A 26,022-nucleotide genomic window follows, 5' to 3' on the forward strand; every position below is an offset into this window, starting at 1 on the left:
CAGCTACAACCGTAGAGTATATACTAAAAGACACCAAAAAAAGTCATGATTCATCTCTATAAGTGCAGAAGGTCCTGCCCAATCCCAACCTCAGAGTGAAGATCAACGAATTTGCACGCAAAGAGTATACTATAGAACCACGAAACATTCATTCACCATGACCATGACTCTCATCAGCGTGAGGATCCCAAACAACCACAAAAAAAAAGACCAAATCTAGTCTATTCAAAAACAGGCACAACATTTGTCCAGCTGCCCTTAGCTCTCTCCTCCCAATACCCATCCTTCCCACCCTTCAACCTCCAAGAGGCCTCATCCGACTCACCCTCACCCCCAATCCGCGTAAACCAGCGCGGAACCCAAGCCTCACCGGCATCCTCCATCTCACGTCTACGTGCACGCTGACCCTCTTCAAGCTGCACCTTGACCTCCTCCGCACGATCCAGATCCCCATCCTCCAAAGCCCGCTGATCAGGACGGAGACGAGAGTCCGTGGCAGGAAGATGACCCTCCTCAATCGTAGTGATCTCATTCAGCGCGGCCGCGAAGGATGTCAATCCGTAGTGCTTAGGCGCAGATGGAACCAGGGTGCCGGCAGTCCAGACGGTATTACCAGTAGGGTTTCCATCGCGGGTCAGTGTCAACGAGGAAGGCCATGTACCCGACAGACCAAGCGGGAGGGGTTTATTATGGGCGTCGACGGTGCGGGTGGAGACCTCCTCGCTGCGGCCAGAGAACATACCGCCAGCCTTGAAGGTCGAGATAGTGCGGTGGCCAGAGGATTCATTCATAACGGCCAGTTCGCCGACGGGCTCGACGTATTTCTCGCCTGCGATGATGTTGCGCAGGAAGGATGTTGCCGGGGTCCAGCTGTAGCGGTCGCCTGTTGCGTGGAGGGTGACGCGGACGCGGCCTTCGGTTGTGATTTCGGCGGATTTACCCCAGAATTTCTGGCTAGGGAGTGGGGACTGGCTGAGGGACCATTCTTTGCTGTCGGCTTGGTAGGCGAGTTGGACGGGGCGGTGCGAGACTTTCTCTGCTATGAAGCGGAAGCCGCGGTCTTCACGGACGAGCTCGTATGTCTCGCCTAGCATTGGGTTGAAAGGTTTGCGGATTGAGCGTTCGCGGACGCGGTTGCTTGAGATAGAGGAGAGGGCGAAGGCCGTGACGTACATTAGGCGCTCGGTTGCGTCTGATGATTGGCTTGCTTTGTCGAGGAGAGAGGAGTATTCGAGGATCTCTGCTGCGCGTTGTAGGAGGGACATGGGCTCGTTGGCGGAGACTGGCATGGAGATAGTTGATAGATCCTTGCCGACATTCTTGCGCAGGAAGCCGATCAAGCTTGGTGGCATGACCGTTGGAGCGAGGATGTTGGCGCGACGCTTTATGGGGTCCAGAGGGAGCGGGATCAGGGACTTGGGCTTGATCGGGAAGAGACCACTGCTGCTCTCCTGTCGAGTGTCGGATTCACCATCACTGTCGGATGGAGCATCGTCTTCGACTTCCTCGGCTGGAGGTGCAGGTCGGTCTTCCTCGGGGCATTCATCGTCGCTGTCTTGGATGGTCAAGAGGGGAGATCGGTCACCACCTCCATCCGTTGCATCAAAGAACTCTTGCGAGATATCCGACTCCATACTTCGCCGTGGAATGATGGACAGCCGAGGCGGGTGCCGTCGCTCTTTGCTCTCAGCAATCAACGTAGAGAATTCCGAAACAGCAGTATCAAGATCCCGCAGTACAGCCATCAGATTATCGTGGATATCGTCCATCTGATCTGTATGACTATGGATACTAGCAGGCCTTCCCTTCCCATCTGTAGGAGGTACGACAAGCTGCGAGGAACTAGAGTTAGATGTCACAGCATTTGGACGCCGACCACTAGCATGCGACTGCCCACTTGTCTTGCGTTTCCAAAAAGGGCGTCTAGGCTCATCACTGGGAGTTGCATCATGAGAGCTAGGCTGGGGACTGGGCGACCGACCACGAGACTTGGGTCGGTCAACACCAGCAGCCGGGACAGGCGAAGTCATATATTTGGGATCCGTATCTTTAGCCAAGCGACGCACAGCATCCCGAGATCCAGAAATATGGCTGACCAAACTCTCAACACGGGTCCATTCGCGTTCCTCTGCTGGGTCAGGATGCGTTGGTGCATGCAGACGCAACTCTGGGGGGGCAGCCAAGCTGGCATTGCTAGCTTTCTGAGCATCTTTAGAAGAAGCTCTCTCCAGAGCATGCTTCCAGGCAATAAAGCCTTGCTCATCACTAGCACGAAGATGCCAGATCTCGGTGCCAGAGTCGATGGATATCTCACGCGATTTCTCGTTGGTCGCGACGGCCGCTAGCGAGAGGGGGATCGCGCCTCGCAAGGCGGCCGAGTTACGGTCATGATAGTATGACAGGGTGCAGGAAGCAAAATCCAAAGAAAAGAAGCGACGTGCCCAGCCCTGGTGGCGCTTTCTTCGTCGCTTCTGCAGCAGTCCCGTGTGCACACTCGCGTTTGATAACTCTTGTTGTCCGTTGAGTGTGGCGCGGCTGTTTCCGCGGCGGCGGGTCTTAGGCTGTGGCAGCGAGTCGGTCGATGCACCAGTTTGCGAGCGCGGAAGTGTATTGGAGACAGAGCTGTGCGGGGGCTGGCCCGTCGGGTAGGTGAGAAGGACAAGTGTCAGGGTCTTGGAGATTTGTTTAGAGAAGGTATTGTCAAAGACGAGCGCGTAGTTGCCGCTCTCACTATTGGGCACATCGTATGTTCCCTGGGTGATCTTGTCTGCCTCGCATTTGCCAGTCCATTTGATCTGTTTGAGCCCAATGCCGGTCAGCTTGTCAATAACAGCGGATTGTTGGTTGCGGCTGGGATTTGCGGCGGTTGCGGGGAGGTTCTCGGTTGAATCGGTGCTCTGGGAGTCAGAGGCCGGAAGGACAGAGCCCAGTGAGGATGTCTGGCCTGGGTGTTTGAAGATGCCGAAGTTGACGGACTTCTTGTGCGGTTGAATGCTCCACGAGATGGTGTGGTTGGCGTTGACGTTAATCCAGCGAACAAAGTAAGACTATCACGAAATTAGCAAGATTGGGAGATTCTGCAAGCCATCTTTCATACCTTGCTGTGAATTTCCAGCTCCTCCATGGCCGCCATGATTGCGCAGAAGGGTTGAAAGAGCCTCAGCGATGTGTACAGCCGTCGCGGTCCGGAGGTGCGGGCTGAAGGTGGCTTCGATGCCGAGCCTTGTTAGTTTCCAGCCACACGATTGACTTGAGAACTTGCAGACTTGAAGACTTGGAAACAAGATAATGAAGGTTCTATACAAGGCTTGAAGCTTTCACATTACTGAGATCGGAGATTTGACCGGGGAAAAAAACAAGAAACATGTTGAAACCGAGGCTGCACACTGGTGGGTTCACGTGGGAAGTAGATCCTAGTGTCCTTACGCCACAGTCTGGGGTATTCTACACTAAAGCACGAGAAACATGATACAAAACATGAAAATCAAGGTTGTTCATTGAGGAAATAATGGTTACATGCACGCCCAATGCCCTCCCAATCCATAGGTGTATCAAATTAAAGAGAAAGTCCATGCAATGCCCAATTCTGAGGTGGGAGTCCCCTTTTTTTGGCCTGGAAGGTTTCAAAAGATGGCGAGAAAATACAATAGTACACTGTACAGGCAACACAAAAAGACTCATCTCCGGTTTCCCTTGCTCATGTTCTGGAACATCAGCTTGAAGCCGTTGCACAGAGCCTGCATATCGGGGTAAGGGTTCTTCTGTAGTTCGTAGCCTTGTGGGATCACCTTGACCGGCCAATTCTGAAGTCGAGCGTGTTCGCCTGCCTTGAAACAAAGGAAAAAATAGCCTGGGTACTTGGCATTGATGCAGAAGGCATACGTCGAGCGGCGGGGGTTAGCCTTGGTATAGGTCTCGAGCCATTGGTCTGCAAAAGGTTAGTGAGTGACGAAAGGAGGGTGTGAACAGGGAACATACCCGTCTCAGTCTTGCTGCCTGACTTGAATTTCTCGTGGTGCACCATCTCATCCACCTTTTTGGCCATCGCCTTGACATGGTTGACAATCAATTCATCGAGATCGCTGTAGGTGTACCGACCGCCGACCTTGAGAACACGGCCAACGGAGAACTCATTCTCCTTGTCCAATTCAAGCACGTCAATGTGTTGGTAGACACCTGCGGCCACCTTCCAGGTGACTGCAAGATGGTCGTGGCCCCGGGAGGACGGGCGGATCACAACATCGCCAAGGGTCTGAGCGCCAAGGAACTCCTCGGCCTGGGTAGAGTTGAAAGGGTGGAAAAGCGGGTGCTTGATAACACGCATGGCCTGGATGCTACGCTCCGTCTTTTCTTGTAGTGACTGTTTGTCATTACGTTCTTGCAGTTCATCCCAATCGCCGTTGCCGTGTTCCTGGTTGCGGCGAGCTGGGTGGCTGACCTGGTCCTCGCGCAAAGACGCATTGCACGAGAAAGTCTTGCGATTCAGGTAAGTTATCTTTGCTTGGACAGCTTGGTGAACAGAGTAGACATTGCGAACAGGGATGAGTTCGGGAACACCAAGATCAGTCTCGGAGACAAGGACATCAACTCCACAGTCCAGCTTAGCCTCGATGTGATCATCGAACACACGCTTGATTGCAATTGGGACAACCATCCCAGGAGTGAGTGAGTCAGGCGTCTCACCAGTAAGCATGGTAAAGATGTCATCAGTGCCAAGGAAGACAAACATCTTGCGCAATTCTTCGTATGGACTTTGCAACTCCGCTCGAATTGTCTCAAGAGTAGCACGCTTGCGCTGGTTCAGGTTTCTCTCAAGCTGCTCGGCGTACTCCTCCAGAATCAAATCGTTGACACGATCCTGTGCTTCTTCCCGGAACAGTTTTCGCATAATAGCCCCAGTACCGTTCTCATCAGTCTCGGCCTTGATATCTTCTTCGTCCAATTCAAGGGCATCAGCGGCCATTTTGCGAGCAATGTCGTAGTCTTCGGGGTGCACACGAGTGTTATCCAACGGGTCGGCATCTGGGTCGGCGTTCTCATAGTCGATATAGACAAAACTGGCGCAGTTGTTCCAGACCTTGACTCCCATGGCCGGGTATTGTGCATTGACACCAAGCAATTCGACGCGGTTGTTAACGACGCCACCGTTCATGTTAACAATCTTAAGCAAATGAGCGGCCTTTCGAGGGCCGAGGCCGCAAACATATGGCAAAAGATTGGCTGTTGCTGTGTCGGCCACTGCTTCGTTGAGATCAACACCAACCAGGTTGACCATATCCACCAAAGCAGACTCGAGCTGCTTGAGGATTAGGTCTTGAGATACAAGCTGCTGGCCAGGTTTGAATTGAATGGAAACAATATCACGGCCCAGAGAAGCATATTCCTTAAGTGGGCTTTGGAGGTAACGGGCAAGAGCCACACAGTAGTGGGTTAGAGGTCCGAAGCCAGGATTATCGCTTCTGGCACGAGGGCTGTTGTGATACAATCGAGCAACCTCGTCATTAACGATGACCACGTCTAAGGGGTCACTGATTTCTTCGTCATCCTCATTTGTGTAGGTAGCACTGCGCACGTCTTTGAGTTCAACAATCTCAGACACGAGCTTGTAAAGACGGCGAGTGTCTGGTGTCATGCCTGAAACTCCAATGACATCCGGGTGGCGGCGATTGACCACTCTCATAAAGTCAGCGACACCATCACCGTCTGCAATACCACGGCTCTGGTCGCCTACCGAGAGGTCAACAAACTTGCCGTTCTCGAGCACGCGACCATCCTCTTCTGTGTAGGCCCAATGAATGGGATCACGGCCAACCTGTCCAGATCCAGTAGACAGCGTAAGAACACGGGGCACTGTGCCCAGCACCATGCCCTTGGGTTTGTAGGGAGCCTGATCCAGACGCTGGGAGAAAGCCTCACGACACTCCCTGGCGACGGAGTTTTCACATTCTTGTCGAATGTGTTCTTTGACACTGCGGTTGATCAATTTCTCAAGTTTGCTGAGAGCCAAGTCCAATGCATCGCGGCGAACACGGTTCCACGCGTCAGCAAGCTCACTGTAGTTGTCCGACTCAATATCGGCGTACAACCGTGAACGGAATTGATCAAAGTTCTCGAATCGAACCTTGACATCAACAAGGCCTTCTTCCTCGGCCTTCAGCATGCGCAAGAACATCTCGGGGCGACGGGCAATATCGGGGATCTGTTGATTGCGTAGGTATTTAAATTCCGCATAAGGGTGATGCTCATCGATGCGGCGTAGACCCTTTTCTGTGCGGAAACAATCGATCAGACCGTTCATGTAGTATGCTCGGCGCATGACCTTGCGCATCTTGGGGCTGAGGGCCAGCTCTTCGGCAAACATGGATTTAGCGGCCTTGAGAACGTGAGAGCTACTGGAAAAGTCGTTGTCGACAAATTGATCGGCCAACTCCTCAGGCTGTTCGCTGGGGTCTTCGGTGTATTGCCGGCGTCCTTCCTTAGAAGCGTTTGTAGCAAAGGCATCGGCTGTGACGCCGAAGGCCTTCACCAGACCATAAGCCTTGCCATTGCGGACTCGCTCAAAGAAGGATTTTCCGGTGGCTTTGCGACGCTGTGTTTCTCCATTGGTCTCGCCATTCACTTGTGCCAAATCACGGAGCTGTGAAGAATATTGGAAATGAATATAGTCCTGCACATCTTGAAGCTCTTCCATGGTAATGGCTGCAGTCAGTAGATCTTCCACGTTAGAGTCATTCACATTGAACAGACTCTGTAAACTATGGTAGGATTTTTGAATCGTATTGCGCTTGTCGACCAAGGCACGGAATTTGAGATCGGCATCGAAGATATCCCATAGATCGGTCATGTTAAGAAGTTTTTCAGCACGGAGGCTGTATTGAGCAGACTCATCAGCAGGATCGGCACCATGATCCATCTCCTTGATGGCGTGAATCATGTAGTCCTTGCGGTGCTGGAAAATAAATGGAACCTCCCAATCATCTGTGATTAAGAACTCCAGCATCTTGGCGACAGAGCGCTGGAAGGGCTCTATAAGTTCTTCATCCAGACGTTTCTTGAGCAACATCAAGTTAGAAATCCAAAGCGCTTCCTCGCGGAATTGATCCTCGGTCAACGTCACATGTCGGTATGGTTTGCGAGCGACCTGGTGTCGTTCAGGTTCATCGAGGAGACGGATTTGGTTGTCGTCCTCTGTCAACATGCGTTCGGCAAGCTCGGACGGTTCAAAGACATCCTTCAAGTCTAGATGACGTTCCTCGGTTTCTTTTTCTTCGTCCTCCTGGTCTTCCATTTGCAGTGCAAAGTCATACTCAGTGCCGTCACCAAACGCAGCGCGCATATCCTCAAGTGCATTCTCGTCCAGACCAGAGATATCAGTCGGCAAAAGGCCGGTTTTGTTCACACGAGAAGCAGGCGCAACTTCCAGGTCGTCCCGTTCTCGTTGGGCTTCATCGTCAGAAAATGTGTCCTCCTCGATGAAATCGTCCATCTCATCGCGCAGACCGCGGCGCTGACCCGGGCGGGCATACTGCTGTGCTTCCTCCTCTTCGTCTGAGTTGAAAATATCATCGATGCCTTGGGAAGGTTGGTGGCTATCGCGATCCTTGCCGCGCTTCAGACGTTTGAATTTAGACTGTAACAGACCAGATTTAGCAATTGCGACCACGGACTATATCGCACACATACCTCTTGAACAGGTCCCCGCTGAAGTCCCGGTACATGTTCACCGATGAGTTCCAGATCCTCATCATCCAGATGCTCTTCTTCACGGGGGCGGGAACGTTTCTTGTGTTGTCTGCGAGCGCGCCGTTCCTCCATTTCCTCATCCTCATCGACAATGAAGCCCTCACGAACCTATTACACGAATGTTAGTTAGTAGATTAAGCTTCGAGTCGAGGCCAAACTTACTGCGCGAGCAGCCTCCTCGTCGTCTTCTTCTTCGTCGTCCTCTTCGCTCGAATCATTGTAGTGATTGGAGGTACCGGCACCCTCGCGGACCTGCCCATCATAGTCGTCGGGAACCTCCTCGTTCTCATCATCGTCCATGAGGGCTTCGCCCTCGATCATATCGCGGAGGCTCATCTTGCCCGGAGGTGACGATCCCTATTCCTCAGGACCAAGAACCGATTGAGCAGGCGGCGGGTAAAAGATTCGCAGTTCAATAGCGCTATTGCGACACCCGGTAGCGCCGAGCTCGATAAGGTGGGTTGAGATGGAAGAGAGAAAAGCGAGTGAAGCAGTTACCAGAGGAAGAATCGCGGCCATCGGCGAGGGAGGACGCAGGTCGCAGTGATTGGCCGGTTATGTGGCTTGTCACACTAGTCCTGTATAGGTAGTGTGGCTAGTGTGTCACGTGTGTTTCTTTGTTGCGCCTCACATGCTGACCACTCACATGACTCCCGGAAGTATCACAGCTTGGAATGTTCACAGGATGATAGTATGTTCTCTGTGGGCTCCTTTTCTTTGTTATTCTTAGCAACATCTCTCTCTGGTCCTCTCATTCGTCCTAGGTGTTGGTCGTAAATCTTCCCATCTGAGCCCAAAAACTCCTAGTGGATCCCACCCCGAACACCTGTTGTTTCAGTAGTCTCAGTAGTTCCGATACAAAAAAAAGATATTCCCATTTCCTGTTCCCCTGAGCAACTCGACGTGATTCCGCTCAACTTACAACAGTGATACCCTTTTGGCGCCGAGTGATAGATTTGCGACCCAATCAGCGCCAAGAAGGTGATATCGGCTTCCCCGCGGTTAGCTTCCTCTGACATCCCATCGGCTTTGGGGGAACTTCCAAGCTTGTTATCTTTCTCTCTATTCTTCTCGTGTTTACAGCGCTACAGCGCACCCATAAAAGTGCCATGGCGGACGCCTTCCAGGCCCGGACGTTGAAACGTAAGAACGTCAAGGGTCTTGCTCTCAATGCAGCCCCTAAAGCCACCGCCAACTCCGATGGCGATGCGCAGGCCCCTGGTGCACTCGGGAACTCGGAGGTCAACCGCACAGATACATTGGAAATCGGTCTCGAGTTTCGTCTCGATCTTCGCAGCGAGGATCTGGTCACATTGAAGGAGCTTGGCGCTGGAAATGGCGGAACGGTGTCCAAGGTGATGCACGCATCAACCAAGGTGGTGATGGCCCGAAAGGTATGGGATTCCTTGTTTGTGACGGCTGGGCAACCCGGTATACTGATTTCGCATTCCCACACATCAGATTATTCGCGTCGAAGCCAAAGAGAACGTGAGGAAACAAATTCTACGAGAACTGCGCGTGGGGCACGACTGCAACTGTCCCAATATCGTGACCTTCTACGGTGCATTCCAGAATGAAGCGAGAGATATTGTGCTGTGTATGGAATATATGGATTGCGGGTAGGTCGACCCTGGGGAATATATGTGAACATTGCTAATAGACACAGCTCTCTCGACCGCGTTTCTAAGGACTTCGGTCCCGTCCGGGTGGATGTGCTGGGAAAGATTACCGAGTCAGTGCTGGCTGGTCTGGTGTACCTGTATGAAGTCCACCGTATCATGCATCGTGATATCAAGCCCTCCAACATTCTGGTCAACTCGCGCGGTAATATCAAGCTTTGCGACTTCGGTGTCGCTACAGAGACCGTCAACTCCATTGCTGATACCTTTGTCGGCACATCGACATACATGGCCCCTGAACGTATTCAGGGAGGAGCCTACACGGTCCGTTCAGATGTGTGGAGTGTTGGTCTGACAGTGATGGAGTTGGCCGTTGGAAAATTCCCATTCGACCACTCTGACTCTGCAGCTGGTAACCGTGCTAGTGCTGGCCCAATGGGTATTCTGGATCTCCTTCAGCAAATTGTTCACGAGACAGCACCAAAGCTGCCTAAGAGTGATGCGTTTCCACCTATTCTGCACGACTTTGTCGGCAAGTGTCTCCTGAAGAAGTCTGAGGAGCGACCAACTCCACGAGAACTATACGTACGTTGATATGAGTCTATATTCTGAACTATAACTGATTCCCTCCAGGACAAGGACGCATTCCTGCAGGCTGCCAAGCGCACGCCCGTCAACCTCGAGGAATGGGCAATGAGCATGATGAAGCGACACGACCGCAAGTCCTACCTGGGACCTCCAGCACCAAAATCTCTCCGTGAAACCTCGACCCCAGTTTCCAACTCGGCCTCATCCCCGGTGCCCTCATCAGGAACGGGTGCCAAACCCCCACCCATCAGCAAGCCATCTCGTACGCCCCAGCAGTCTCCCTTCCCAACGAACCCAGCATCGAGCGACCTGCCTCTGCATGATCCCCGCTACTACCCTCAGCCTCAGTCCAGCCACTACGTCTCTTCACGGTCTCCTCAACCCCCATCTCTGGAGCACCTTTCGCTGGAAACAAACGATGACAGCGACATCCGTTCCGGCCGCCAGGCAATGCGTCAGCACCTAGGAGATCCGGTGTCAGCTATTGATGCACCATCTCGCCCATTTATGAGCCCCCGCTCTGCAAGCTCGAACACTTCCTCCTCCAACTCCCGCACCAATCTTCACGCAGCCACACTGCCTTTGCGCCCTGCTCCTCCGAACGGTGCACCTCCCGCTCCGCCAGTCTCAGCTGGTGGGACCTGGCGCAACCAGCCAAGCCGTGACGCATATCGCTAGGCCATGGACTGGAATATGATATTTTCTCGTTGATTCCTACCCATCTTACAAGGTGGGATTGCATAACTCCATCGTGACCCCCATCTCGTCTGGCTTCTCATCATTCCACTTCATCGACTCTGGATTCTGCACGTCGATCCTCTCTTTTCCCTTTCTGTCTGTGTATTCGGCGCTTTCTTGATGAATCAAAACAAAACAAGACCATGAAGACACAAGACGCACCACGCCGCATTGCATATTTCTTTCTTATCTGTTTCTCTCCCCTCGTTCTGCCTAGCCTTTGATCAATACCACAATCCACTGGTGAATATCTCTCGTTCTTCACATGTCGGTACATTTTGCTGGGTCCTTTTCTCTACTTGTTTCATTCTCGTTTCTCTTTCAATGACTCTCTGCCTGTCTGATTGAAATGGTTGATTTGGCAACGACATCCTTTTTTTTTTTCCTTTTCCTCTCCCTCCCCTTCTCTGACTTCATCTCCTTATTTGCTGGGATCTATCTTCCTGCATTACTCGGCGTACATAAGTGCAATTTCATACTCTTTTGTTCTTTTTATTTCTAGTCTAGTTCTGTCTCTGGCGTTTTACGTGGTAGTTGAAAGATCTATACAAGGGGATCTCGAAAATATACGGACGGCTTGTCAGAGTACTCAAGAACAAATATATTCAACTATAGATTGTAAAGCAAATACGCAATTCAAAGACAAAACAGAGAAATCATACTGTAGAAATCTTGAATCAATTGTAAAAGATGACATGAAGACCAGCAAGGTATAGATACAGAGCTCAAAGTAAAAGTAAAAGTGAAAGATGAAAGATGAACAAAAAGACTTTGACAAAGAAAATAAGAACCCGAAGAGAAACCGAGTCCAGAACCGAAAACAACGCAATAACAACAGGGAAGCGCAATTCAAAACAAGCTCAAATCCCACAAGGAACCGGGAACAGACATAAAAAACAGGAGAACTCCTGACACCATGAGCATGGAATCAACATCAAATCAAATCAAATCAAATCAAATCAAATCAAATCAAATCAAACCTAATCAACACCGAACCTGGCGCAAGTGTAATCAATCAAGCATCTATCTATTTCATCATAAGCTCGGGTCCAGCCAGAGGGCTAGGACCAGGCGGAGCAGGAGCAGGAGCAGGAGAAAGAGCAGGAGGAGCAGCAGTAGGCGTCGAAGGCGACGGCGCAAGCTCCGGCATCGGGATGGAGGGAGTAGACACAGGAGCAGAAGTTTTCCCGCCTCGAGCGCTAGAGCTTCCACCACGACCAGAGCTGGCAGCGCCGCCGCCACGACCACCACGGCCTTCCTGTGCGGCGGAGGCAGTGGTGCCGTTGCGATCAGCGTGCTTCTCGACATCAGCCTTCTTACTGCCACGAGGACGGCGCGTGGTGCCACCTCGTGAACCGGGTCCGCGTAGCGGGAGACCGGTATCCTGGGAAATGGGCACAGCTGCGGCGATGGGGACGTGAGGGTGAGAAGCCACCGCACGACCCCGGCCTGTTCCTCGGCCGCGGCCGCGACCGCGTTTGATGGTACCATCGGCCCTGCAAATCGTTAGAAACGGGGGCGCATGTTAATATTCGGGCAATGGAAACATACCGCTCCACTTGGATCTTCTCTCCCTCTGGTACCAGTGGCCCACTGTAGACAAAGAAACCATCCTTACTAGCAGCAGCCTGCTCTTGCCAGACCATCTCACTATCATCAACAAAGGGGTCGTCACGGTCATATTCTTCGACCTTCTTGCGGCGCTTCTTCTTCCCGTCACTTGCTTCAGAGGGAGCACCGTTTGTTCCGAGGCCAGTGCCACCCATCGTAACATCACCATCAACATCGCTATCACGCTCAGCATCCAGGCTCAGATCTTCGTCGGCACTTTCGCCAGCGGAAATGCCCTTGGCGTTTTTGTCGTTGCGCTCTAATGCAGCCCCAGCAGCTGCCACGCGGGCCAGGCGCGCTTTGTGGGCAGCCAGACGTGGATGTAAAGCCGCGAAACCATATTGTTCTTCGGCCAGTCGTGCGAAATTTACAATCTGGTTTCCCTTTCCTAGGGGAACGTGGACAATGATATTCGGGGTGCTGCGCGAGTCTGGCGATTTGGCAGATTCATCTACTCCAAAGAGGGCGTTGCTGATCAGGCCAGAGCCTTGCGGTAGTTGTGGGGTCTCTTTGGCAGGCCGAGCCGGTTTAGGCGATGAAGCCTTGGAGGCAGGAGTCGCCGTTCCTTTTTCCTTCTTGGTGGCAGGAGTGGATTGTTCCTTTGCTTGCTCCTGTGGTTGTTCCTTGGGTTTCTCCTTTGGTTGTTCCTTTGGATCCAGTTCCATGCTCTCGGACTGCTGGGGTTTGGGCGGGGTCGGCTGCACTGCCACTTCCGGTTGCGCGTGGGATTGAGGTTGGGGTTGGAATTGGCGCATAGCAGGAGGAGAAAGCTCAAGGGTTGGAGGTTGTGACTGCCCTGGCCGCTGCTCCGTAGGTGGGTATGGGGTTGTGTAGTGATTGGGTTGGGCGAAGGCGTGTGGTGTGTGCACAGCTCCATGAGAAGGCGACGAGACGGGGAGGGGCGATGGGGCTAGGGATGGGTGGGTAGGCGTGGGAGCCATTGCCGGCGGTGCGGGTGAAGACAGACCAGAGACATGGCCAGAGGAGGTACGTTGAAGGGGAGTGTAGATAGGTTGGGAGGTTTGAGGAGGATCGATAATGCTCGAAATGGCTGGCGATGCACTGGCGCGATAAGCGGTATGGGGCGAGACTGCGTGAATCGGAGGGCTGTATGCTGGAGCCGGAGAAGGGTTGTCAAAGGCAGATCGGATCGGGTCGAAGTTTTGTCCACTGGTCCTTTGAGGCGCTTGTGGTGGTGGCGCTGGCGGTTGTGATTGCGGACGCGGGGGTTGCAGCGGTTGGGACAGCTGGTATGCAGCTCCCGGGGCTGTGGGATGTGGGCTTTGTGAGTACGGTGATTGGGCTGGTTGAGCTGGTTGAGCTGGCGGAGCGGACTGGATTGACTGAATTGACTGGATGGATTGGGGTTGAGTTGGCTGTGCTGTCACTACTTCGACCGGGCTGCGGGCGTCGGCCACATCCACTGTGCCATCAGTCGAGGGCTCCAACTTGGCCTTCTTTCGAGACGCGGCGGTCGTTGTGGATTTTTCCCGCGGTCGACGCGTCGCTCGAGCTGGCTTCTCCTTGGCTTCTTTCTCTTTTTTGGGCTTGGGTTCGGTCCGACGCGACCGTCTATTGGCAGCAGAGGCACGTCGGGCGTTGTCGGGCTTGGGTTCAGAATCCCCTAAGCCTTCGGTAGGCACCGCTGCTGGATCCGTAGACATTGTACACAATTCTGTTCTGATCACAGTGACACAGCGACCCAGTGTGGCAGGGAATACGATGTGTTAGGAAAGGAAAGGTTGGGGAAATCAAACACAGATAAGAAAGGCCTGGGAAAAGAACATCAATAACCGAGAGATGGAAAGGGTGGGAAAGGAAGGAAACGGAAAATGGGAAATGGGAGATGGGAGAAAAAGAAGGGAAATGGAAGGGATTAAGATCGGGGAGGGAAAGGGAGAAAAGAAAAAGGAAAAAAAGGGAAGGAAATGGGCAGAAAGGGGATTGAATAACTCACTTAACTGAACCTACTTAACAGTCGAGATGTCTAAAGGAAGTTGAAATGCCACCCGTTGTCTATGAGAAGGGGGAAATCGCCAGAGTCCAGCTGACAACAAGGGCTGTCTCTTCCACTATGGATGAGTTGTTCCAACAGAGGTCATTGGGATCATATTCCAGTTTCCTGCAGTTGTGCCCATTGTACCTCAGGTACTACTACAGGATCTAACTCTATGGGGTAGTGGATGTGAGGCATTTCCCTACCTTCGGACGAGTCAGACTCGATTTCTGGCTGTCTTGTGTCACGATGATTGTTCTTTGGTTCTTTTTATAGCGACTCACCTGAACACCGTCTTGTCTCGCATCCCGAAGCTTATACTGGACCGCGAGCTCCATACGTCACGTTGGTCAATCGGATGAAGAAAGTACCAACGTAGAGAATACAACAAGGATGGCATGCTCAATGGGTATATGGGATCTCCACCATATCAATCTTGTGAGCAAGATACTCCACATCACATATATACCATCATCGGGTGAACAACAGAGCCGAAAGCCAAGCGAGGTGTATAGATGCAACGGAACCAGTGTGAGGAGTTCCTGATTGGGCCTAGCACATCCGCTATCGCCCACTAACCTAAAGAGGTTAGCCTGCTCTGCAGACCCATTTTAGGCTTTGGGAGCCGCATCCCCGCGCTGACATAACTTTTTTTCTCTTCTGACAACATGGCTTTCCGCGGCGAACGTTTCGTGCTCGACCTCGATGGGGATGAAGGGGCTCCTGAAATCCCCTCTCCCTTCTCTTTAGTCGGTGAAATCCAAGAACGGGCCCCCTCTGCTGCCAAACCTCCCGTCCCCACGCTGTCGAGTTCAACCGGCTTCCCGGCACCTCGCCAGCGCAAGCCATCGTCGTTCAAACAGCGACGAGCTCAACAATCTGCCCCAGCACCCTCGACCGAGGAACCTGTGCAAGATGAAAAGAAGCTTATCGACGAGCAGAACCGGCGACAGTTGGCAGCCATGTCGGACGCCCAGATCAACCAGGAACGGGAAGAGTTGATGGAACAAATGGACCCAAGTCTTCTAGAACGCTTCCTTCGCAGAGCTAGAATCGACGAGGACGAACATAATGACAAAGAGCCCCCAGCACCAGCAACAGAAACAGTACCGGCACCGGCATTAAAGAATGAAACTGCGTCTAAATCGAAGAAATCGGTGTCATTCGATGTGCCCGAGCCAACAACCAGACCTCGAGCGCCATCAACAGCTCAATCCCACTCCCTCAAAAAGTCGTCTAAACCACACCCGGTCAATGAAGACCGCCCACCCAACTCTCTCTCCCTCAGGATCTCCATCCAGCATCCGAACGTCCCTCCCTCGATCCAGCAACCCTCGAAACCTTCCACTTCCCCCAGCCCTCAACGCCCATGCCAATCCTCGACCCCTCCTCCCCTAACTTCCTCTCCGATCTCCAGTCCCACTATTTCCCCGAAATATCCCAGGACCCATCAACCCTCTCCTGGCTCCAACCCCTCAGCGCGGATGAAGAAGACCCAGACTCAACATCCGCCTATCACCCAGCCAGCAGCGCCATCTCCATGGCCCCCTCAGCAATCCGCTTCTCCCTTACAGGCACAGTCCTCGCCCCGGAAACCTCCCTTTCCATCCCAACAACCATGGGCCTGCACCATCACGGCGACGATCCACACGCAGCGGGATACACAATCCCCGAGCTGGCTATTCTCGCACGCTCAACATTCCCCGCCCAGCGCTGTATCGCATGGCAAGTCATCGGCCGGATCCTCTTCCGCCTCGGTCGGGCCGAATTCGGTGATCGTGGTGGACCCTTGTCCGAGGGTCTATGGTTCGTTATCGAGAAGGAAGGTGTTGTCGCGGGCATGCTCGCTGAAGCGGATGGTGCGGCTGGCCAGAGCGCTGGCAGGAAGAAGCCTTCCCTTGACAAAGACGGCGAGGCTAAGAAGGATGGCGGGCCTGCTGCGTCTGGTGTTGGGCGTCATGCTAGTGCTGCTGCTTGGGCTGTGGAGGGTATTTGGTTGTGGCAAAAGGGTGGTGGTGGTGATCGTGGACTATTGAAGGAAGGACAACACCGCTCGTTATAGATTACATATATGCATTTCTATTTACTGCTATGCTTTTTACGAGTGAATGGCTGTTGCATGTTATTGATATGATGGAATGAGAAAAAAAGATAGAGGAATGAAATCCAAGTTAGTGAAATCAAAGTCAAATACAGAATACGAAAAAAAGGAAATACGTAGATAGGTACTAAAAGAAACAAAGTTGATATCATGAGGAATCATAATCTCCTAATCTCTTGAGCTAAAGCCAAGCAAATAAAATACAAGTAGCATATGGGAATAACCTACAGACAGCATACGCCCGCATCGAGCTCGCACTCTCCAACACAACATGACAATCATAACCAACCAAGGCAATCCTACTCATCGACCCGATCACCAATCTGCACACCCCAAACCTGCCACCTAGCCTCCTCAACAAAGTCCCTCCGCAGCCAAAGCCCAGAAGGCGGCTGCACAGCAACAGTCTTGATACCCGGCTCAGCCGAATCCCTCTCAACAGGCTGGGTCCGATCCAGCCAATCAAACAGCAATCGCAACTGCCAGATATGATCACGGACTTCGTCGGGATCACCGCCACGGCCACGGGCAGACTGCACGATATTGCGCACGGTATGGGAGAGCGCGAGGCGGGCGTCAACGGCTGAGGTGCGGAGCCAGGGTGGAGCCGAGACGATGTCTGAGGTGATTCGTTCTCCGCGCATTGGGAAGGAGGATGGGAGGACCAGGGAGCGTTCGCGGATGTCGAGGCCTTGGAGGGAAGGGAGGTTGAAGATCCAGTCCCAAGGGGATTGGGAGGGGGTTAGGGATCTTGGGGATGTTGGGGAGAGGAGGGATGTGTGGGTTTCCCAAGCGGAGGGAGGGAGGCCCTTTGCTTGGGATGAGGATTGTGCTGTTGACTTTTGGAGGATGTCTTGGGCTTCGCTGAGGCCTGTTAGGGTTGAAGCGAAGACGGAGGTTGAGGAGCCTGAGGGGCTGTAGGTTGCTTTGCGACGGAGGTAGATGGATGGGTCGCCGTGGTGGAACTTCTCGCGGAGGGTGTCATTTTGGCTGAAGTCTAGGGCTAGGGGCCAGTGGTCTGGGCCACGGATGTCGATGCGTGTTATGCTGCTTGGGTCTGGGAGGAGGCAGGGGGCGCCGACTGTGCGGGTTGTTTCGTCGTTGAGGGTGATTGTTATTGGGATGGAGATTGGTCGGCGGGTGTCGAGATCGCGTGGGATGAGGCAGCGTGGCTCCGCGGCTAGGACCCAGAGATGGCGGAAGGCTTGGAGGTGACATTTGTTGTCGAGCACGGAGGTAGGGAATATTGGGTAAAATGCGCAGATGAGGGAGACTAGAGCGCGGTTGGATGTGCCAAGTGTGTAGCTGCCTCCGCCTAGGAAGAGAACTCCTATCGCCATGTGTGCTGCCATGTGGCTGCCATAGGGTGTGTCTGCATCGACACGGCCATGCAGAGAGCGTAGGCGTCGGAATAGAGCTAGATCACCAGTGCCAGCCATGACTGCGGCAGCGGCGAGAGCTACCACATCCTGGCAGTTACGGACAGAATTGCGCGCCAGTTTGGCATCGTAATTGCGCACAGGCAACCGTGAAATGCGAATGAGCTGGTCTAGGTAGAACAACAATAGGTCTCGTGCTTGTGCTTGCCCTGATCCAGCATGGCGGAGACCGAGGGCAAAGCAAAGACCAGCAATGATGTTGAAGAAAGGCATGTCTTCACTGCGCAAGCGGCGCACGTCCACGAGTCGCGATCTGCCTCGGTATACCTCAGGAAGACTTGAGCTGATCCACTCAGCAGTGGGTTGGATGCTGTCCCACATAATGATGTGCCGAGCCAGAGTTCGCAACAGGAATAGATCTGGTCTGACGTAGTCGAAACGAACAGTTGTATCGGGGATATCAATCTTCTTGGCCAATACCGAATCGTTCGTCTTCATGAAGATGATCATCAAGGCGATCGTTGCGCCAGCCGTGGCGCGGTCAAGCACATGGGCAATATCGACGTTCTTCGTCCCCACAGCAATTGCCAACAGCCGTTCAACAATGTGCATGTCTCGCATACCACGTAGATCATCACCCTTACCAAGGTTGATGAAACCAAGAGCAAATCCTGCGGCCAGTCGATAACCTTCATCGCGGAGGTCTTCTTGTGTAGCAGCCTGCTCGTCATACTCACTGTTTTCAATCTCGGAGAGCATAACTTCGCTCATGCGACGATGTTGAGAGCCACAGTAGAGCATACCAATACCCATAATTCCGGCAGTTTGGGTTAAAGGCGAAAGGTTCAGCTCAGCTGCCCCCATTGGAAGCATTCGTGTCACATGGACCGAGAGCAGACGTGTGATGAGGGTATCCATTGTGCCGATATACGAAGCAGAAAGTCCTAGCAAGAGACCGATCGAGGTCATGGTGTGCTTCGGAGTGAGGTACTTGAACGCAACCCACTTAGCCAGCGATTTCAGATGACCATTCAGACCCAACGCCAACAAGAAACCGGCATGGCGATTGGTAAGCTCCTGTGGCTTGTTGAACAAGATCCAGGAAGTGTCGATTCCCTTGGACGCCTTGGAGATTGCCAAGCCAGTGGAGACACCATTGTGGAAGAATGCCCAACAGACTTTCTCTTCCGAGAAGGCAGATCGGTCTGCACTGACTGTGACATTAGATGGCTTCATGACACATTGTAGCGAAAAGGACGGGATTGGTAGCTTCTCGGTCAACAATGGAAGCCGTCCACTGTAGGAAAGCATTCCACGACCCGCAGGAGTAGAAAGAGTACGAACTGTCACCAGCTGTACAATCTCTTTTTGTGCTTCGAGAAGATCAGCATCGCTCCAACCTGGCTCGGCTATGCACTCTGCCACAGGGGCTTTTGACTGATTAAGGAGTCTGGTTGCCTCAAGGAACCGCTTATCCTCTTTGAATATCAATCTTGTGACAGAGAATCGATCAGCCTCGGCAGAGGCCTCGAAGGCATTGATCGCATCGATGTCTAACGCCGCACTGCTGATGTAATGGAAGTCTCGCACAGCGTCGTGAGATGGTGTATGTTGCTGTGGCGTTGGCAACGAAGAGCTTTGAGTGGGGTTCATCGACATGTAGAGGTCTTCCCTGTCAATCAATTCCAAGAGAGATGCGTTCCATGAGGTGGAGGCTTCGATCTGACATTGCATGACTGCTTCGTATAGTGGTGCACTGACACCTTCAGGGAAGCTGTCAATAACGCTCTTGGTGAATCCCCAACGCTGCAACAATTTGATCTTTTCCAAGGATGTTGATACATTGTGAACTTCAGTGAAGAAGCCATTCAGTGCCAATGTCCTTGGTGTAAGACTGAAACATTCACGCCACATACGGCCCTTCCTAGGACTTCGCTCGGACGCTGTCACAATATCGAGAAGAGTAATAAACGGTGTAGGGTTTTGGTGAGCAGCTTCCATGAGGAAAGCAAAGATAGACGGAGGAGAGAATGGCTCTCGGGGTACCTTCAGTCCGGATATTTGGGTATCTTCGAATTGCCAGCGCTCCATACTAGCCATTTCGGTTCCGAAGTAGGCGTCCTCGGTCCATTTCCAAGAGTTCCAGCCTAGCCAGCCGCCCAGTTGTGCAAGCACGGGAGCAAGCAGACCCAGTGGTCTCTGGGATTCTTCCGAATCACATGTTGACAGTTTCTGTTCCTCTCGGAGCAAATGCAAGGCCACAACGACACTACATAAAGCGGTGCATCTTGTATTTTCGGAGAACAGTTCTGAAATAGGGAGATAGCCTTCGTCGCCAGCAGCCCTAATACCTTGGGGGGTCTGAAGGAATTCACGACCGAGTACAATGCATCGAAGCAAGTATGAATTGCTGCGGTAGGTAGATCGGCTCGTATTTGGCTGGTCAATCTTGGGTGTACGTGATGTTGTTGCAAGGTCTTCAATTGCGTCTTGTTCAACAATCCACCCCCATGAGCTGCCCATCATCCAAGGTGCTACAACACCGGATGAACCGGATTCCAGGTCCAGCATGGTCTCCCAGCTTTCAAGATCCAGATGACCACCACTGCTCGACCTTAACAAGCCCTTCTTACGGCGGGTTCGCTTGGGTGTCGGAGTGGACGGAGGAGTGACGAATGGAAGTGCTAAGCTCAATAGCACGACTGTCATGGCTGTCCATTCAAGATCGTTTTCAATGTCCTCTTTACCTCGTAGCCACTTGATGACTTCCCACCAGGCAACCATGATACCATCGCCTGCTTTATCCGAGTCACGCAAGGCGAATTTGCAGACTCTAAGGATCTTCTTCACCAGATCATTGCGGGGCTCCATTCGAATTTGGAGCCTGTGTCGTTGGTTATCAGTGTCCACCAGGTCAATCTTGCCTCGAGAGCACACATGATCAAACTTGACGAAGATGAGGTTAGGGTCAGCCATCACTCGGTTAACACCGCTTTCTCTTGGGCGTGCCTCCAGCTTGTTGGCAGAGATACCATGAGGTTCATACAGCTGTAGTGGAATAGGAACCTCAATCTTTGTCGGGCTACCCCAGAGTGTTTGCAAAGATAGCTCGCGGTGACCGCTTTCTGTCTCGCTGAGTGAAAGAATTCGTGAGATGTCTCCATCGGAGATCGGGCAAGCATCTAAAATGTTCGGCACATGCTTAACCTTGACCGCGTGAACAAGCAATGGACTCTGGTCAGACTTGTTCTTCTTTTTCCGGCTCTTTGAAATGGAAACTCGATCTGCTTTCAGGTTTACAATGGTCATGTTCTGTGCCTCTTGGTCCACAATGCAAATGGCAACGGAAGCAGTGCTTCCCTTTTGTGCGCTTCCATAATCAGTGGAAACCAAAGTAGAGACCTTCAACCGCCGGGATGCCGGCTCTGATGTGGACTTTTGGAAGTTTCCGGAGAATTTCGACGGGAAACTCTCGACCTTGTTTAGCAAAAGCTCCTCTGGAAGCCCGGATGCCGATTCACGAAGGGCAATGTTCTCAAACCCTTCTGACAGCGCATCGTTGTTGAGTTCTTCCAGCAGCCTATCCACCGGGGCATCCACAAAGCTGCCTGCAGTACTATAGACAGAGCCTGTCCCAGGAGGAAGAGAGCCTCGCGGGTTGAAGCCAAAGCTTCCACGAGTGCTTGCTCCTCCAATGGACTGCCGAAAGCTGCCATGACCATGAGGTATGGTACTAGACTGACTTCCGTGAGCCAGCTCCGAAAATGTCATGCGATCTTGACTGGTGGCAAGATCCGTTCGCGCGAGCAAAGAGCTGACTCGTCTTGATGTCTTGAGGGGCACACCGACATCACCGAAGTCCTGTGCGACCCTTGAAGCAAGATCGTCTTCAGGTTGCTGAGATTCGGTTTGACTCTTTTCGGTCCAAGCTCCAAGGCTCTCTCGGCCTGTAGTGCGAGCAGCTGGTGTTGTTGCACCAGTTGCCATGCTGAAATGCGAGCTCCGTCTTACTGACCGAGTGCCTCCTGTCTCGCGTCTGGCTTTGTCCTTCATCGAGCCACCAGATTCATCATCTTTGTAGCGTGCAGTCCAGATCGTATAGATTCCTGTAGTGGTATTGAGGGTTACCACTAGGATCAATGGACCATTGGTTGAACCTCTGTTCGTGCCTAGAATCTCGTCCTTTGGAGAAATGTATACAATCTCATCCAATGGATCCAGGACTTCCAGTCCGGATGGCCGCCTTCTGGTGCTGTTGACACTACTCTGAAGCCATCGAGAGCTCTGCGATGTCACGACCAGGCCCATCTCTGAATGAGGATCGATGAGAGAGAAGACTCGAGGTAAGTCATTACTTGGACTAGAGTGAGGCATCCAAGAGCTTGGAGCTGAGAGCTTAATCGAAGGGCGTCTGCCTTTGCTGGAAGGTGGTCTCATGCCAAATGACTGTGAAGCACCCGGGTCGAATAGCGAGTTTGTCATGAAGGAATTGGGAGGCGCTGCCGGTTGCTGGCGTCCTTCGGCAGGTTCTGGGATTTTCCTTTGGAGAAGAATACCACGAGGGGTTGCAAAGACAGATTCCACCTCGAAGGGCAGAGGAATTGTATGGCTATTACCCGCGACAAAGAAGATATGTGCTTGTGATTTCAGGACCACCACCAGAGCTCTGGAAAGAATCTCACTAGATTGCTGAGGAGCAACCGCTGCCACTTGGGTATCTCCATGCAAATTCAATGTTGAGCCCTGGACTTCCATCGATCGTCTCCCATTTCGCTGGCTCTGTTTTGTAGATCTCTCTGCGGTGCCGGCTGGTCTGGTAGTCGTGTTTCCAGGACGCTTAGTGTTGACGGCCACAAACTGGGTAAACAGGGCATGTCGAATCTCTTCTTTCTCGGGGTCCATTCGAAAGACTCGTTTCACCATCCCTGCGCGGGACCATACAACGCAATGCTTCGTCCATACCAGCTCATCGTCCACCGGACCAGTCAACCCGCTTTCGTCAACGCATACCGTCCATTTATAGTGGTCCTCCGAGGGATCAGGAGGGAGGATACCCTCTGCGACAAGGTAGGATACAGCCGAAGGCTCGTGGAGGCCGAGAGATCGAACGGAAGCCATGGTGGGCTGATTAGCAGCCGTAGCAGTTGTAATGCGCCGTCACAAACAATTCTCTGATCCAAACTGCGGAATTGATCATTTCGTCCATGAAATCTAAGTAACGGTGCGCTGGCCACAGGACATGGTTGTTGAATGTCGAGTTGGAGACGCGCTGGAACGCGGATTGGATCGACTTTCTCGCCGCCCAAAACAACTTCCGTCAACACCTCCCCTCGCCTCACTACCTTTTTTTTCTCTACTGGTCTATTGCTCTCCGCTCGAGACTTGTCGGAGAATTGAGCTTTTACTTTTCCTCCACTGAGTTGTCTGTCTTCATTGTGGTGCCCTTTGGCGCCTCAGTTCGAACCTTGAAGCTCTTAATAGCTTGACAGCATCGCAATTCTCACAATGCCCTCATTCCCAACCACCCCTCTGGTTCGATCCAGAGAAGATGGCTTGCAAATCAGGTAGGTTTGACTGCTGTCTCTTCTCAACACTTGACTCAATTCTGATTCTTTCTCTGCAAACTTTTAGCTATCGACTTCCTCATCGCATTCACTCCGCAAAGGGCTACCCCCTACGAGCTCCAAATGGTTCATCGATCATTGTTTATGGCCACGACACTGGACTCAAAGTTGTCTGGAGAGGAGGAAGACGTTTCGCAGAGTCGAAAGCACCGGCACCTGCAGACAAGCCGAGGCGCTCTGAAAATCATGTTGACGACTCAGTGATGATCATCGATTCCGACGAGGAAGAACCTGAACAACCCCCACGAGAAGAGGCCAGCTACGATTTCAGTCTGGAGGAGACCGAGGTCGATCCTGCTGCTCCATACGAAGAGATTCTACGACAAGTCGACATTCCCCTTGGAAGCCGAGTTCTGGATGTGGCGGTTCCTCAGGTTCTGCCCGAGGAATCGCGCTCACCCCTTGACGCCTTCCCGCCTATTTTGAAAAACACAATTGTGATCACGGCAGTCTGTTCCGACTTCTCAACAAGAGTTGTGACTCTGCCACTTGCACCTCCCCACCCTACACAGACCGACTCCGCAAGCTGGCGCATTCAGACTCTGACAGTTCTCGGTGCCACTACTCATCAAGATACTCCCCGTGGAGTGTCTTTGACTTTCACCTGTCAGGAGAACGAGGAAGAAAGCTCACGCAAATCGCGGGGCCGATTCGGCAGCCATGGAAAATGGGATCTCCTTGTGGCCACACATTCTGCAGAAGGGTCCGGTGCCTTGTTGCTGCACCGCATCCCAATTCGGGAGGAACCATCGGGATCTGGCTCCTATTGCTTTTTAGAGGATGACATTGTTTCTCAGCGACGACTCCTGCCCGCACCAGCGCAGACGATCACTTTTAACCCTGCCCCATGGCCATCTCCCCGCCATTCAAGCCTGCTTGTTGCATTCCACAGCGGATGTGTCAAGATATACTCTTGCTTCTCCGTGAAGAAGGCCTCCAAAACTGCGCGAAGGCCGTCCATCCCGCAGGAAGAGTATGAAACCACCGACATGGAAGGCCGGTGGCTGATCAGCCTGTACCCCGGCTTCGAGCAGGGACCCGTTGGACTACCCCGACGAAAGACAATCATTGATGCTGATTGGGTGCTGGGTGGTCGGGCTGTGATGGTACTCCTAGAAGATGGCGATTGGGGCGTCTGGGATATCGAAGGCGCCGGTCCTGGTGCTGCCAAGGGCCCTCTGCACCGCCAAACAAGCATCCAAGGTGTCACCGGTGGCTCGTTGACTGCATACGCCGTTAGTGGCCGTATTGTGACACCGCTTTCCAACGCCCAGTCCGAGGCAGAACAGCGACCCCGGTTTGCGCCAATGACACCCTCCACTCGACGTGTCCGTGAAGATGGTCTGTTGAAGGGATCAGCGACTGCAGCCAGTCCATCCCACCGCGGCCAGATTTCCGTCTTGCAAACTAACTCCACGCAAGATGCGCTCCCCGATGAATCAATCCTGCTTCGTCATGGTCGACAAAGTGCCGTCATCCCCAGTTTACTCTCTCTGTGGCGCAACGCCGTCCAGGCCAAGGGTACATTCGATGCTTCCAACCGCTGCCGAGTGTCACCCTTCCAAGATGTCAACCTAATGGGCCAGAATTTCCAAGGGATTGGCCACCTACCAGCACCTGTGCGCCGGTCCCGGCAGGCACAGCGACAAGCGTTCGATGTTCTCGTGGCAGCAGAGCACCAACTCATGATCCTCGCCCCAGCCTTGGTCGAATCCGACGAACCAAACCAGCCTTCCATGAATTCCGAAGCAACCCCAGAAACAGACCAACTCATGCTCAAACGCGGCGAACTAGACGTTGAAGGAATGGGCCGACTACTAAACGGCATGGCTAACGGAGCGGCATCTCTGCGCATGGGCAGCCCCATCAAACGGACTCGTATTTTCGCTTGAAAAGGCCCTGGAATCGCCATAGATGATACTAATACCCATATCCATTCCACCCCACTACTTCTTGCTCCCTCTTTCTTCTTCTGCTCACTCAATCTCTCTCTACTAGACCATTCGCGCTGTAAGGTGGAGCGCAAGGCGAGATCAATGCCTTGAAATTCCATCCTCGGATGTGAATAAGCTCTGTATCGGATGCGATATATCAATCAATCCCCATTGCAAATTCAACGTGCTAGCACGAGCCCCCCTTTACATTGTGGCTTTTGTCGCAATCCTCACATCTGACGCTGGAGTTCTGTTCTTGTCTCGGTTATGCCGTGGATGCCGATCTGTCTCTTGACGATTGTTACATCGGTGGCTGCTGTGTGCTGAGTTGAGGATGGCCAGTGTTGGGTGTGGGGGAGATAGGCATGAATGGGACATTTAGTAGCTTGTAGTAATGAACTGATTTAATATCGATCTAAATTCCTCAGGGTAGCTTGCTTCAATTAGCATTAACGTCACCTCTTTATAGTTATCTCTACCTAGGTATACATATGTTGATCATGTAAGATGATCTACATGTCGTCAGTTCATTCTGGGGGCGTTGTGTTACGAATGCGCTGTCCTTGTCATAAGAATAAATAGATATAGTTGTCGCTACGGAGAATACAGGGTATGTGAATGAGATATCATAATGATATTGAAGTCAATTTGAACAGCTCCCATACCGGATGCATATGCAGATCAATCTA

At 52.5% G+C, this 26,022-nt stretch overlaps 7 protein-coding genes across 7 annotated transcripts; 3 read left to right on the forward strand and 4 right to left on the reverse strand.

Annotated features, from left to right (window-relative positions):
* Window positions 1-221: 221 nt before the first annotated feature.
* Window positions 222-3,133, reverse strand: N7511_004071 (oxysterol-binding protein related protein OSH3; the record flags this gene model as incomplete). Its single annotated transcript, XM_057126496.1, has 2 exons — window positions 222-3,047; window positions 3,098-3,133. The coding sequence occupies 2 exons, from the start codon at window positions 3,131-3,133 to the stop codon at window positions 222-224; spliced, it is 2,862 nt and encodes a 953-aa protein (XP_056985386.1).
* Window positions 3,134-3,677: 544 nt separating this feature from the next.
* Window positions 3,678-8,079, reverse strand: spt6 (chromatin-remodeling histone chaperone SPT6; the record flags this gene model as incomplete). Its single annotated transcript, XM_057126497.1, has 4 exons — window positions 3,678-3,928; window positions 3,979-7,630; window positions 7,684-7,851; window positions 7,906-8,079. 4 exons carry the CDS (start codon window positions 8,077-8,079, stop codon window positions 3,678-3,680), a joined length of 4,245 nt encoding a protein of 1,414 aa, XP_056985387.1.
* Window positions 8,080-8,852: 773 nt separating this feature from the next.
* On the forward strand, window positions 8,853-10,628 carry ste7 (MAP kinase kinase Ste7; the record flags this gene model as incomplete). Its single annotated transcript, XM_057126498.1, has 4 exons — window positions 8,853-9,137; window positions 9,205-9,362; window positions 9,410-9,947; window positions 9,996-10,628. 4 exons carry the CDS (start codon window positions 8,853-8,855, stop codon window positions 10,626-10,628), a joined length of 1,614 nt encoding a protein of 537 aa, XP_056985388.1.
* A 1,087-nt stretch (window positions 10,629-11,715) lies between these two features.
* On the reverse strand, window positions 11,716-13,963 carry N7511_004074 (uncharacterized protein; the record flags this gene model as incomplete). Its single annotated transcript, XM_057126499.1, has 2 exons — window positions 11,716-12,184; window positions 12,240-13,963. The coding sequence occupies 2 exons, from the start codon at window positions 13,961-13,963 to the stop codon at window positions 11,716-11,718; spliced, it is 2,193 nt and encodes a 730-aa protein (XP_056985389.1).
* A 1,000-nt stretch (window positions 13,964-14,963) lies between these two features.
* Window positions 14,964-16,357, forward strand: N7511_004075 (RPAP1 family protein; the record flags this gene model as incomplete). The annotated part of the gene is made up of 2 exons (XM_057126500.1): window positions 14,964-15,545; window positions 15,584-16,357. 2 exons carry the CDS (start codon window positions 14,964-14,966, stop codon window positions 16,355-16,357), a joined length of 1,356 nt encoding a protein of 451 aa, XP_056985390.1.
* A 338-nt stretch (window positions 16,358-16,695) lies between these two features.
* Window positions 16,696-22,893, reverse strand: N7511_004076 (anaphase promoting complex subunit 1; the record flags this gene model as incomplete). The annotated part of the gene is made up of 1 exon (XM_057126501.1): window positions 16,696-22,893. One exon carries the CDS (start codon window positions 22,891-22,893, stop codon window positions 16,696-16,698), a length of 6,198 nt encoding a protein of 2,065 aa, XP_056985391.1.
* A 387-nt stretch (window positions 22,894-23,280) lies between these two features.
* On the forward strand, window positions 23,281-25,291 carry N7511_004077 (uncharacterized protein; the record flags this gene model as incomplete). The annotated part of the gene is made up of 2 exons (XM_057126502.1): window positions 23,281-23,339; window positions 23,407-25,291. The coding sequence occupies 2 exons, from the start codon at window positions 23,281-23,283 to the stop codon at window positions 25,289-25,291; spliced, it is 1,944 nt and encodes a 647-aa protein (XP_056985392.1).
* Between the last annotated feature and the right edge of the window lie 731 nt (window positions 25,292-26,022).

This window comes from Penicillium nucicola (genome assembly GCF_028828085.1).
Source record: "Penicillium nucicola strain IBT 29836 chromosome Unknown utg000003l, whole genome shotgun sequence".
Lineage (NCBI taxonomy): Eukaryota > Fungi > Ascomycota > Eurotiomycetes > Eurotiales > Aspergillaceae > Penicillium > Penicillium nucicola.